The 14,115-nt window shown below is 38.7% G+C and overlaps 1 protein-coding gene across 8 annotated transcripts in view; it reads right to left on the bottom strand.

The window, feature by feature from the left end:
* RBPMS (RNA binding protein, mRNA processing factor) overlaps window positions 1–14,115 on the bottom strand; it is a 182,945-nt gene that overhangs the window by 89,521 nt on the left and 79,309 nt on the right. For 6 of the 8 annotated variants that reach the window (XR_004246247.2, XR_004246249.2, XM_032144480.2 and 3 more), the window contains exons 2-4: window positions 7,743–7,820; window positions 4,785–4,823; window positions 3,226–3,288 (exon numbers count right to left, since the gene is read on the bottom strand). Coding sequence is in view for 6 of the 8 variants with exons in the window: in XM_032144480.2 (XP_032000371.1) it covers window positions 3,226–3,288; window positions 4,785–4,823; window positions 7,743–7,820 (180 nt within the window). In the remaining 2 variants the exon portion in view is untranslated. Of the gene's footprint in view, window positions 1–3,225; window positions 3,289–4,784; window positions 4,824–7,742; window positions 7,824–14,115 lie in introns of all 8 variants that reach the window. The other 2 variants (XM_058433316.1, XM_058433315.1) reach the window with 1 other exon arrangement.

Here is a 14,115-nt window from a genome sequence, read left to right as displayed (position 1 = left end):
ACTGTTACAACTTAATTCAATCTGAGCATGTTTTTCCACACAATTATCAAAATGGCTGAAGCCCAGTCCAAAAATGGAAGAAAACAGATTTTAAAAATCAGTCATTTTGAAAAAAGACTAATCATTAACACTAACAACTGAACCAGATAGCAATCAAGACAGAAACAACAAAAAGAGAAACTAAACATGGAGAAGTCGTTCATAACACTGAACTGTTATACACAGAGAAACTTACTGGATTCAGGCATATGTTTCTCAATAGTGGAATAAAACAAAACATTACAATATTAATTCTCTCTCCAAAAGAAAGTTAAGAAAATGTTGTTAAGAGAACCCTGGACAGATGACATGAGAGGAGAAAATTCTGTAATGGCTACAAGCATCGTATGTTTTTAACTCATCAATTAGAAAAGATGACCCTGAAAAGAGCCTAATATGTTGGATCACAAAGAATATACCTATTAGCTTCATGACTAAATATATTACCTTGAATGGGTCTGCTCCATTGTCACATACCAAACTTTATGGTGGCAATTTTGTCCTGGACATTGTGAATTAAATAGTCTGTAACTGCCACAAGGAAAAATGCAGCAACATCCCATGTACAAAGCAAGCAAAAAGATGTATAAAATGGACAAGGCTTAGATGCAAGTAGTTTACTTTTAGTTGCCTCCTAGTTGGAGCTCTAAACTTACACATGCTGACTGAAATCACCCATCCTCTCCACGTCTGTTTCCCTAACTACAACATCAGGAAGATTTCTAATGCCTCTACTACTTTACATAGATTAGTTCAAAACGTCAAGAAAGAGATCAGCCAGGAGCTCAGTAAATGTCCTACACTCTTATGTAAGTCAGCTTTGGGCAGCAGAAAGCCCAGGCTCATTATTCCACAGGTAAATATGAATTCTTCCTCAGGCCCACAAAACAGGACAGAATTAGACCTGTTTTATTTGGGGTCCTTCCCAAGTTATTAACACATAAGTAGCAAACAGTATTAATGATTAAAGGAGAGGATAGTGCTAAAGAAAGGCGTACTGCCAGTGGAAAAAAAAAAAGAATGGAGAGCCTAGTGCAAGAAGAAAAACCTAAAACCAGACCTCAAGACCAGACAACAGTGATCTGTGGCCAGCTGGCACAGGGGCAAACAGGGTTAAACACCTCTATCATTATATTACAGTAGGTTCATTACCTGCTATTTGTAATGATAACCTTTGGGCACCAAGAAAAATTGAAATTATGTTCACTGTACTCAGTATGGCGAGGAAACACAGTTTTTTTTTTTTTTACTATTATCATTTAAACATTAAAAAAAACAAACAAGCAAAAAACTTCAGGCTGGGTGTGGTGGCTCACGCTTGTAAGCTCAACACTCTGGAAGGCCAAGGAGGGAGAATCACTTCAGTCCAGGAGCTGGAGACCAGCCTGGGCAATACAGCAACACCATGTCTTTATTCTTTAACAAACAAACAAACAAAACCCTTCAGTTATCTTTAAAAAACAAAAATGCAACCTACCACCTAAGGGAATGTTGCCTTGTCAGATGACAGGTCACTATAAAAGCCTATTGTTCAGAAAATGAGTCAGTGACATCTTTATACACATAGGAGAAATACAGTAAAGCAATGAGAGCCAAGTCTGTGAAGCTTCAACTGCTTGTTACTTCCTTTGTAAGAACAATGAAAAGAACATGGTGAAAACTTCATCTAACATAACTTTAAAGGACCCAGAATATTTCTGCATTTAGAAGGTTCCCACCTGGTTAAAATAAAACACTGCTAAATTGAAATTGTGGTTCTACTTTTAAGTTTAAAGTGTCATTATACTGAGAAAATTCTGGTTTTATGTATTTAATGCAAAAATCATTAAACAACTTTTATATCAAAACATTCAATTATACACCATGCTTCGGTGTATACCACTGGTGCTCAATAAATAATTGGTTTATACTTTGTTATACAGGAGAGGAACAGAGTGAGTAGGCAGTTATTCTGACAAGAAGGTCATTTATCCAAATCCAGAAAAAGTCTGGACTCTGGAATTCCTGGAATCCTAAGATGTTCCTATATGCTTTACATGAAAAACCAACAACAATTAAGGTGTTTCTTCTCAGAGTGTACACATTTTTGTTCCAAAGTCTAAAAACCTTTTAAAGTTGTGTATCAATGACACCATTATATGAAGTATAAAGATTTTCCTTGGACCTCTAAGTCATCACCTATATCAGGGTCTCTCCAACAGCACTCTGCATGGTCTACTCAAAGGAGCAGCTGCCAGGGGTACCTGCAGGTACCACAGCAACACAAAGGCCAGACACAAGTTCCCAGAAGCCTCCAAAATGGTACCTGTATTACAACCAGTCAAGTGGCCGCTTGCCTTTTGGGAAGCACCCTAAACACTCTGAGTGCTTCAGTCAGCACTTGTTCACAGCCACTTAGGCCAACTGCCTAGAGCATGATGGAGCCAGCCTTCACTGAGACTCCTCACCTGAGGATTCATCCTCAGCATCCGAAACTACATTCTGCTTCCTTTCACCTTCTCTTAGTTCCCTTAAGTTTAGTTTTTCAACATACTAAGGAGGAAAAATATTCACCAAAACAATACTGGTAAAAATCTCAAAACACATGGCAAACAACATACCTACAAACCAAATACAGATATATCTACTCAATTACAAATGACTGTAATTTATTCTATTGCAACACACATCTTTTGGGAAAGCCTTATATGTAAATTTTTAATCAACCAGAATAAAGGCTATGACCACTTTTTTTTTTTTTTAATGCTGCATATCTAAAAGGAAAGCCTCATGAAAAAAAAAAAAAAAAAAAAAGCCAGGATTTCAATCTATTCTGAGCACAGTCATTTAGAGTACAATGATGAGCAAGCTAACGTCTCAAATATCTCCTCTGGAAAAAACAAAGCAGCACTATGCACCACCACTGGATGGGATGGGGCTAGATTAAAATAAGACCCACATCATCAGATGTCAGATATTTTGAGCATTTCATTCAAAGCAATCAAAAAGCAGAGTGCTATTTAATAATCTGCATATCTGATCACAATTCTTGGAAAAAGCTCTTTAGAGTGCTAATTAAATTGATGAATCCCTCCCTCTTAGATTGTGCAGTCATATTCTTTCCACTTGATTTCCCGTCCAAAGAGATTCCATTACTTCCCACCACCTCATATGGAAACCCCCTACAATTACATCATGAGTACTTACATTCAAAGCATTCTTTGCAGCTTCTGCTTCTGAGCGACTGTCAAAACTGACAAAACCTACAGGCTGAGAAAAAAAAAAAAAGAGAAATATGAAGAAAAAAATCAAATGATGTCTATTTTTCTAGGTCAAGGGTGACATCAAACTGAAGAGCTAAGATAAAGAAATGACCAGAGGCAATGGGCAGAAATAAGAAAGCGAAGTCCCGAAGAATTATGACTCAGTGGCTTAGCCAAATTTCTAATATGAATCAAAGGGATGGTGAGGGTAGTTCTTCAAGGGCACAGCTGGGGATTTAGAGAATCATAAAAAAATCTAGAAGTGGTTGAAAGGTGAACAGCAGTGAACAAGGGAATAGAGGAAAACTTGGGTTGGAGAGGCTCTACTTTCCTAAATCAAATTCACTGTACCTCAGTTTCTTCATCTTTTAAAATGGAAAGAGAACCAAATCACCTTTTGGTACACTGTAAGTGCAAGAATACAATGACACAATGATAAAACCCCTGGACTCTCACTGCATGACCAAAATTACAAAGTGAACATTCCTATCTCAAATCCTAAGGGATGCCTTAAAAAATCCTCTGCTGGCTGGGCAGGGTGGCTCACGCCTGTAATCCCAGTATTTTGGGAGGCCAAGGCGGGCGGATCACGAGGTCAAGAGATCAAGACCATCCTGGCCAACATGGTGAAATCCCGTCTCTACTACAAATACAAAAACTAGCTGGGCGTGGTGACGTGCGCCTGTAGTCCCAGCTATTTGGGAGGCTGAGGCAGGAGAATCATCTGAACCTGGGAGGCGGAGGTTGCAGTGAGCCGAGATCGTGCCACTGCATTCCAGCCTGGCAACAGAGCGAGACTCCGTCTCAAAAAAAAAAAAAAAAAAAAAAAAAAATCATATTCTTAATTAGGCTGTTCTGAATAAATACAGAAAGGCCATAATCCCTTTGGACTCCCTATCTTTCAGTATAGAAGGGTGCCTCCAAGATCATTCTTCTCATGAGCCAGAGAGATGAATAGTGATTGGAGAGGTGTGCATGCCAAGTGTTTAGCTTAAAAAAAAATATATATATATATATATAGCTACAATCTCTAAGCTTGTAGGAACTATTAGAATCACTGACTACCACTTCCATTTTGTACGTTCTCTGTTCCATTCTGGACTCAGGACTCTGCCTTAATTTAGGGGTTTGACAGAGAGGATGATCCTTCACTATCCGATATTCACATTGATTGTAAAAGTTTGTTTAACCTCATTAAAAGAAATGGGAAAAGACTTGGGAATAAAAGTGAATTTAAATAATAAACCACTATTTTCATTGAACGTAAAAATCAATCTCAATATACCACTGTGTGTTTATCTTCCTCTGGGACAGTCCCTGAAATTCCAGCTGAAGATTATAGAATTATGAAGCATTTTCCTGTGCTAATTCCTAATACATCTCACTCTTAAAGACAAAAAAACCCTCAAATTCTAATGGGAATAAAAAAAGAATGTCAAGCCCCAGCAACATTCCTGAAGAAAGTAAAAAAGTGATCTTTATATGCCAGTTTGAAATTCTTACCTGTTTAGATGTGAGCTTTATAAGAGAACCCTCATAGCCCTGAAAATAAAGAAAAACCAAGTTTAGCCAAAAGTAACTGTAGTAATACCATCTTGTTCATGTAAAAATAAGTTCTTTATTGATTACCTAACTCATCTTACAAATGTCTCCTAAGTTATCTGGGAAAGCAAATTACACACATGCATATGCATGTGCACACACAACTGTTTGCATTCTTGGGGACTTTAAAAAAAATTAATCTATGGATTTATCTGTGTTTCTCTTCCTTCTATTTTTTTTCATGAAATTACACAATGGTAGAAAAATGAGTGTCTCTGTTAATAGCAATCTTTTTGTTTTCTTGGTCTCGATAAGAATAGGAGTTTTACAGAACTAGGCAAGGAAAGAGGGTAAATTTAGTATAACAGGAAGGTCAGAGCCATGTATTGATTTGGTCATGTAGCTGCTATAAAATATTAAGAATATAGTTGGGGCCGGGCATGGTGACTCACGCCTGTAATCCCAGCACTTTGGGAGGCCAAGGAGGGCGGATCACGAGGTCTGGAGATCGAGACCACCGACACATGGTGAAACCCCATCTCACTAAAAATACAAAAAAATTAGCCAAGCATGGTGGTGGGTGTCTGTAGTCCCAGCTACTTGGGAGGCTGAGGCAGGAGAATGGTGTGAACCCAGGAGGCGGAGCTTGCAGTGAGCCAATGGCGCCACTGCACTCTAGCCTGGGAGACAGAGCCAGACTCCGTCTCAAAAAAATATAGTTGGTAAAACTCCCTGACCACATTTTCAAAACTGTCAGAAATGGTTAAGCAGCCAATGATGTTGAATTTTGTTGAGTTACTTTGCTTACTTACTGAAGGAACCAGTTTTCATGTTGCTTTTCTGATTGGGACATGCAAAAATAATCCCTTTGGGTTTTTATTCCAGCTCATGCTCAAGAAAGACAGAAACACTCCCTCCCTCTTTCACTCCCTCTCTTCACCCCTCCCGGCTCCTCAAGATAAGGATAAGAAAATGTGTTTATTTCTGAAAATAATCAATAGCTGGTGGCTTGCATTAATGGACGACACAGGGGAAAAACACACCACTTGACATGACTGACCACTACACACATCAGTGTAGAGACAGATTTGCAGACTAGGGTCAGCCTCCAGGGACTTTAATTAAAAGAGGGTTGTCAGGAATGTACTAGGGTGCTGACTTTCTCGTCAGGGTTTCTGGGCAAGATGTTGAGATTGATTCATCCTTACATCATCCCAGCAGAGAACTATGTTACCAATTAGCTACTATAAACATTTCACCTCAAAGGCCTTGAGCTCTTATGGCCAGAGAGGTCATGATTCATAGCTCTGCCTCTTCCTTTCTTCAAGGTGCTCTCTTCTGAAAAAACTAGAGGTTTAAACACCATGAAGGTCTCGAAGGCAAAGGACAATTGGATATTTCGCTCAAGTAAAACACCACTGGTAGGGATATACTGTGTTCTCAAGTCACAAACAGAAAAGCAGTATAACATAATAGTTCAGAACAGAGAGGGCAGAGTCAGACTGCTTGGGTTTGAATCTTGGCTCTGCTATTTTTTATGTGTGTAAACTTGAGCACAATTTATTCAACTGCTCCAAGTTTCATTTTCCTCATTTGAAAAAATGAGACTAACCCACTTGAAAGGATTGTGACAAAACTTTAATAATTCATGTAAGCGGCTTGCTGGTGAATGTCTTTCTCTATATACACCCCAAAACATAACAGTATTTCATACACTAAGAAGAGCAATTTGCTTTAAAAGTTTGCATTCTATAAAAAGGACAGAAAAATGGTCCCTGTTATAAAAGTACAACCCGGCAGAAGAAACTCAGGAAATTCTATAAAAGGTGGCACTCTCTCCATACCACCTTCTCTTCCTTTCCCACTTCCTCCCACCTGACCTGGCACCTGACCTCTGTTTCCCTGGGCCATCATCATTATTGTTGCATTAAAGGGACAGCTGTCAGGTGGAGTTATGTTCATTACGACATGGTGCCCTCTTGGCACATAAGCTAGACTGTTTTATCTTTGTTGGTTCTAACTGGCTGCCCCCGCAACCCTCCTTCCTCCTCCCCGACACTAGAGTTTTTAGTTGTCATATCCAATTCCATCTTCTTAAGCTGAATCCTATCCCTCAACCTGTCATGCCTCTATCACTGGCGACCTGCTTCAGTGAGGATGATCTTTAACCAGAAATCAAGATAGCCCATCACCTAATCATAAGTGTGGTCCCTGCCAGGCACTGCTGCTAACACAACCACACTGACCAACTTAAGACTTCCTGAACACAGGCCCTTCCAGAGAAGGAACATATCCCTTCCAGGGCCCCAATTCCATCAGCTCCAGCTTTCTCCTATCCTCCAAAGGCCAACCTTCAAAAGGTTTCTTCTTGGTAGCATGGTTATTTTGGCTTAGTTTCTACTAGGTGCTTGGTGTCTAATTTCCTATAAAGTTTTCAATCCTAGCAACATTAGGTATCTATCAAGTGATCTTATTTCCATAGGAAGGACAGGTAACTGCATTAAATATTTCAATAAACACCAGGAAATATTACCATCAACTCACACCTAGGTATCCTTTAAAATTTTGTTTTGTTTGAAAGTTTTGCCACGGAAAAAATAAGTGGTTAGGTTCTTAACTCAGTTCATAAAAACCTATTTACATTTCCAAAGAACTGTATCAACAGGACTATTTCAAATAATAAGGTATGAAACTAGGAATAAATCTTCACTTACATTATTGCATTTGAAATATAAACACGTAATTATCCTAAGTGAGACTATACATTAGAACTCAGTTGTTAAATCTCCTTTACTCATTAACCTTTTAAAAACATCTGTTTTCTTCTCAAGTATTTCATTTCTTGCTCCAAAAAGCCCCCAGAAAGCATATAGACTTTTGTCTCATTTTATAATTTCTGAAAGATTAAAAAAAAGGTACCTTAAATGGTCTGAAAAGCAGATAGAGCTCCCGAGGTTTGATATCTAGGGGAAGGCCACTGACAAATAGGGTCCGGACCTGGAAAAATAAATTTAGGAAGTGATCAAGGGTGTGGACACTCCAGAGAGTTAACTCTCACCTGAAATCTCAGAAACATATTATTCCAAATATTCCACAACTCATACTAAATTCATGCTCTTTCCATGATACAATGAATACTTCACTGTTAAGATGCCACTAAGCCAACTCTTTTTTTTTTCGTTTTTAAATTTTAGGGGAGATGCAGCCTTCTGTGTAATCTTAAGGTACATCCCCTAAGCCAACACTTGAATATTTCTACGTGAATTATTCAGAGTGAATTACATCTAGTTGATTTAAATTTACAAGCTAACTTCTCCCAACTAGCCATTGCACACTTCTAAAAATGTGAAGGATAGGGGGAGGTTCCATATAATTTAAATATTAGCTTAAGAAAAAAATGACATGAGTACAGTAAATCTGCCACTCCTCTGCCCTAAACATATGGCCTATATAATGTGCTTCAAAAATAATATAAAAACAATGTGTTTCCTCCTGCTTGTTTTGTTGCTGCTTTTCTCATAGGCATTAATTACAATAACTTTAATAAATGTAAAAGTACAGTTAAGCCCAACGCACCTAAATACTAACCAAAATGCATTAACTCTGCATCTGTTCGGTTCCAAAACGGCAGGGCCAACCTCACTGACGATTGTTCCCATTGCGTTTTTTGTTGTTGTTGTTTAACTTTTAAGTACTGGGGTACATGTGCAGGATGTGCAGGTTACAAAGGTAAACACATACCTTGGTGGTTTGCTGCACAGATCAACCTATCACCTAGGTATTAAGCCCAGCAACCATTAGCTGTTCTTCCTGATGCTCTTCCTCCCCTCAAGTCCCCGACAAGCCCAATGTGTGTTGTTCCCCATCATGTGTCCCTGTGCCCTCATCCTTCAGCTCCCACTTGTGAGAACATGTGGTGTTTGGTTTTCTGTTCCTGTGTTAGTTTGCTGAGGATAATGACTTATAGCTCCACCCATGTCCCTGCAAAGGACATGACCACATTCCTTTTTGTGGCTGCATAGTATTCCATGGTGTATATGTACCACGTTTTCTTTATTTAGTCTATCATTGATGGACATTTGGGTTGATTCCATGATTTTGCTATTGTGAATAGTGCTGCAATGAACATACACATGCATGTATCTTCCTAACAGAATGACATATATTCCTTTGGGTATATATCCAGTAATGGGATTGCTGGGTCAAATGGTACTTCTGCTTCTAGATCTTTGAGGAATCGCCATACTGTCTTCCACCCACTGTGTTTAAGGCATAATCAACACATAGGCCTACCATGTACAAGGTACCTGGCTACGGTGCCACTAATAAAAGTCATTCAAGACACATACGTAAATACATATAGTGCAAAGTGTAGGGTACACACTATGTGCTTAGTGTCTACTAAAACACAGAACACAAGGGAAACACCAGAGAAAGCATCTGAATAAGAATCTAAAGGATGGGCATTTACCAAATAGAGCCAAAAGATGAGGTGGGATCCCTAAGAATCACAGGCAGAGAAAAGCATTCACCAAGGCAGTGAAGTAGGAGAAGAAAGAAAACATTCTTGGGGAAGGGCAAGCCAAAACTAAACAAGAAGCTTAGGGTCAAACACACAAAACATCAAAAGCCACTGGCTCAGGAATTTGATCTTGATTCAGTAGGCAAGGAGTAGCTACTGAATTATCATCATATTTTCTATTTCTTTTTCTCTACTCACACAGATGCAACATGACTGAAAATTCGATGCTCAATTGTTCAATTGTTAACCATGTATATACACATGAAAGATTTTTCCTCAGTGAAAGATGGGGAGAATATTAGACAGACAGACAGTGTGCTACCATGTCTGGCTAATTTTTTGTAAAGATGGGGTTTCACCATGTTGCCCAGGCTGATCTCAAACTCCTGAGCTCAAGAGATCCTCCCATCTTGGCCTCCCACAATGCTGGGATTACAGGCATGAGCCACCTCGCCTGACTTTAGGCTTTTTCTAGATTCCTAACACTTTTCATTGTTTCCTGTTACACAGAAGTGTAAATCACCAAGCAAGGCCCTTTTATTGACCCAGCACAGTACACAGTAAAATGTCATGCCATTTGCATGTAAGTATGTTTGATAAACACTATAATGATGTAAACAGGCCCATAATTCTGAATGCCTTATTTTATGATTTATTTATAAACAGCTTTATTGAGGTTATGATTCATATATAATAAACTACACATCTTGAAAGATGTGATGTTTTGACATATGTATAACCTAAGAAACAACACAACCAAGACAATCTATCACCACCATCACAACCAAGACAATCTATCACCACCAAAAGTTTATTCATGCCCCTTTAATCCTTCCTCCCACTCTGTCCCACATTCTCCATCCCCAGGCAATCACTGCTCTGATCTCTTTATATTAGTATATATGTTTCAAACACTTATATATACAGAGGGAACCACACAGTATGTACCCTTTTCATCTGGCTTCTTTCCCTTAGCATGAAGTGAAATTTACTTTGAGATTCATCTACGTTGTTGAATGTATCAACAGTCTATTCCTTTTCGTTACTGAGAAGTATTCTGTAGTGTGGATACACCACAGTTTATCCATTCACATGTTGACAGACATTTAGGTTATTCTAGTTTTGGCTTTTACAAATAAAATGGCTGTGAACATTCATGTACAAATCTTTGTATGGATGTGTACTTTCTTTCTTTTTGGATAAACACCTAGAAGTGGAATGCCTATATATGAAAGGTATATGCTTTTTTTTATGCCCATCAATTCCTTGTCTTATGGTTCAGAACATGGTAAATGTTCTGTGTGCACTTAAAACAAATGTGTATTGTGCTGGGACTGGGTGGAATGATCTATAAGTATCAATTATGTCAAGTTTGTTGTTCAAGTTTTCTGTATCTTTTGCATCCTCACTTCCACTACCCCCAGGTTTGCCACCAGATAAACAAGTTCCTGGGGGTCTTTATGAAGTTCGCTGAGGCAGAATTGCTGACAATTGTCAAAGATACAAATAGTGAGGAAATCCTGCTAATCCAGTGTGCCCTCCCTGTCACCCGCAACTCTCTTCTCATAGTCCAGAAAGTGAACACCATCTGTTCCACTTGGCTGTTCTGGTCAGGACAACCTGGGCAGAGCGAGAATACCATCTCCCATTCATTCAGATTTTGGGGAGGGCCTGTTTTCTCTGTCACTGTGCCAGGTTCTAACTGGATTAACAGAGATTTCCACAAAAATGATACGATAAGCAGAACCTATGTTCTAAGTGTCACGGTGCCATTTATCTGGTGGTGCATCTTACCATGTGATAAATATGAATTAGAATTTGAGGAGTTAACCTAGAAAATAAACTATTATTTATAATATTGTTATAGAGAAAAGGGCTTCATAAATGTCAATTTACCAACAGAGGTTACTTGAAATCTGGGGATTATGAACAAAAGGTTACTTAATATAAACTAAGGTTCATCTGTATCATACAATGAAATATTACACAGCCAATAAAAATGACGTTCAAGGAAAAAGTATATATAGCTCCACTTTGTTCTATAAAGTAGCCACCATGTAAGTATTTAGAGGAAAAAAATTTATCTTATAGTATGTGTACTCGAATGTTTCTATCGTTTAGCCCTCAATGGTATAGTAACTGATTTTAATGTTTATTAGCTTATTTGTATTTTCCATCTTTCTAAAATAAATATGCATTAAATACTGTAAGTTTATTTTATTAGGTTGAGAATTACCTCAATTTATTACCTCCTTTCTTTAAGGGACTAGAAACAAAGTCAATATTTGTATCAATATTATATTATAAAGTTTATGGAGGAAATTCTTTCTTATGTAAATATTCCATAATGGAAAGCGAAGAAATTCTTATCTTAGTGTTTCAATAGAAAATTGTTATACATGGGGGAAAAAGAAAATCTGAGCTCCTGTCAGGCCTAAGTTTGCCACTCACCCATAGATGCCAAGAGGCTCAAAGCAACTCTGTTTTATTCATCAAACTGGAGGCAGATCAGATGTTTGGCATTTTATTTAAACATGGACGAGACTTAGGTTTCCTAGAATCTCATGAAGTCCACTATTGTTTCAGAAATCTACCAGAATATCTCATCTCACTCACTGAGAGATTCTTTCCTCTAGTAGAATAGACTGACAAGGGGGAAATAATTTTTGAATACTTACATTATGCATTTGATTCCAACTAGAGGTCACTTAAATCCAGGAGCATAATGTGCTTGGAGTCCTAGAGACCTCCTCAGACTAGGAAAGTCATCAAGCAAGTTAAAAAAAAATCATGAATAATGAATGGAAAAAATAGCTTCCTGAATATCAAATTCATGCTTTTCTATGGTGACTGGGATCTAGAATCACAGATTTTTTTTTTTTTTTTTTTTTAGATGGAATCTCGCTCTGTCGCCCAGGCTAGAGTGCAATGGCGTGATCTTGGCTTACTGAGACCTCTGTCTCCCAGGTTCAAGCCATTCTCCTGCCTTAGCCTCCCGAGTAGCTGGGATTACAGGTGCCCACCACCACGCTCAGCTAATTTTTGTATTTTTAGTAGAGATGGGGTTTCACCATGTTGGGCAGCCTGCTCTCAAACTCCTGACCTCAGGTGATCTGCCTGTCTTGGCCTCCCAAAGTGCTGGGATTACAGGTGTGAGCCACCGTGCCCGGCCTAGAATCATAGAAATATTTTAAAACATTTTAGTTTCCCTACTCTTATTACCATCATACTTTTCATCTGAGCCACTAAAGGGCACTTCAGAGTTTTGGCTTTGCTAAGCCTACTGAATTCATAAAGACATGATTCTTGCCTTCAGGGAGCTTACTGTCAGCGAAATAAACTGAATATGTAATGGCTGCCTGTGATAACAGAAAGCTTAGCTCATTTACAAAGTAACTAAAAAATCCCAAGAGTAAGATACAAGCATAAGCAGCATGTAAATCCATGATGAAATACTCATTAACAAAACTGTTCCCCAAAAATAACAAATGAATTACCACGCCAACTGAACTTTGCAGCAGGTCAAAGCATTATCCAGAGCAGCTCTTAGTTTACCAGCAATTTCTATGGACACAGATGTGCCTGGCACTATGCCTTTAGCATCCGCAGATGTTTACTTCATGTAACACATGGGGAAACATATTTCTTAGACAAGTATACAACATGCCTCATAGAAGTTCAAGAGATGAAACTGCTGACAGCTTTGTCCCAAAGGGACTCAAAAAGATTTGTAGATGTACCTTCAACTTCCTTTTTACCCCAACAGGACTGAAAGAATAAATGCTAGTAAAAATCATCCTGTGCTGGGCAGAATAGCAAGAGTGTTCTTGCCTTAGCCATTATCCAGCATTCCTGCAGAGGCTACAGTTAGATTTTGGATAAACTGGCCACGTGTTATTAAATGGCATTGCCAGCTCCCACTAGGAAAGGCAAGACACATTTTATTTACTGGCTTCTCATTTAATAAACTCCGATTCAGTAAGTAAAGTCATTTGTGGCAGTCTTGAGCTTCCCTGGAGAGAAAGGCCAAAAGCAGGGCTTGAAATGGCCCTCTCTTTAATAAAGAGCATATCTAATCTTGTTGGTAATCTAGGCATGAAAATAAAAAGCAATAGAAAAATGCTCGACTTCAGTACACAACAGAGAATAATCACACACACTTTTCAACTAGCAGCCACATCTGGTAAACACATAGTATCCAAAGACTGTGAGCATTTTCTGTGCATGTTCTAGTTTTTCATACAAGTTTTAAGGTCATCTATCTAGCTGCTCTGAGCTGGCCTCACCAGGTATGCACTTGGACAAATCACTTAACCTTTCCCTTCCTAAGTTTCCTCATATTAAACTATGTCCACAATTTCTTTGATATTCCTCCCTTAAAGAAGTGGAGCTTAATCCCCTTCACCTTTAGCATGGCTTCACTTAAGTGATTCCCTTCTAGTGAGCAGAGTATGGCAGAAGTGACAGTAACTTCTAAGACTGCGTCAAAAAAGGTATTCTGGCTTCCTTAGTAGAAGCAGCTCCTGAATTACTCACTCTGAGTGATGCCAGTTGTCATGTTGTGATAATATTTTAACCCTATGGGGTGGTCCACATGAGGAGGAACAGAGGCCTCTGGCCAAAAGCCATGTGAGTGAGCCATCTTGGAAGCAGATCTCCCAGGCCTAGTCAAGTCTTCAGATGACCGCAGCCCCAGCTAAAATGTTATGATTCCAACCTTATGACCCTGAGCTAGATCCACCTAGCCAAGCTGCTCCTAAATAACTGTTA

This window comes from Hylobates moloch, unplaced genomic scaffold (genome assembly GCF_009828535.3).
Source record: "Hylobates moloch isolate HMO894 unplaced genomic scaffold, HMol_V3 SCAFFOLD_22, whole genome shotgun sequence".
Lineage (NCBI taxonomy): Eukaryota > Metazoa > Chordata > Mammalia > Primates > Hylobatidae > Hylobates > Hylobates moloch.
This window is presented reverse-complemented; position numbering and strand designations above follow the sequence as displayed.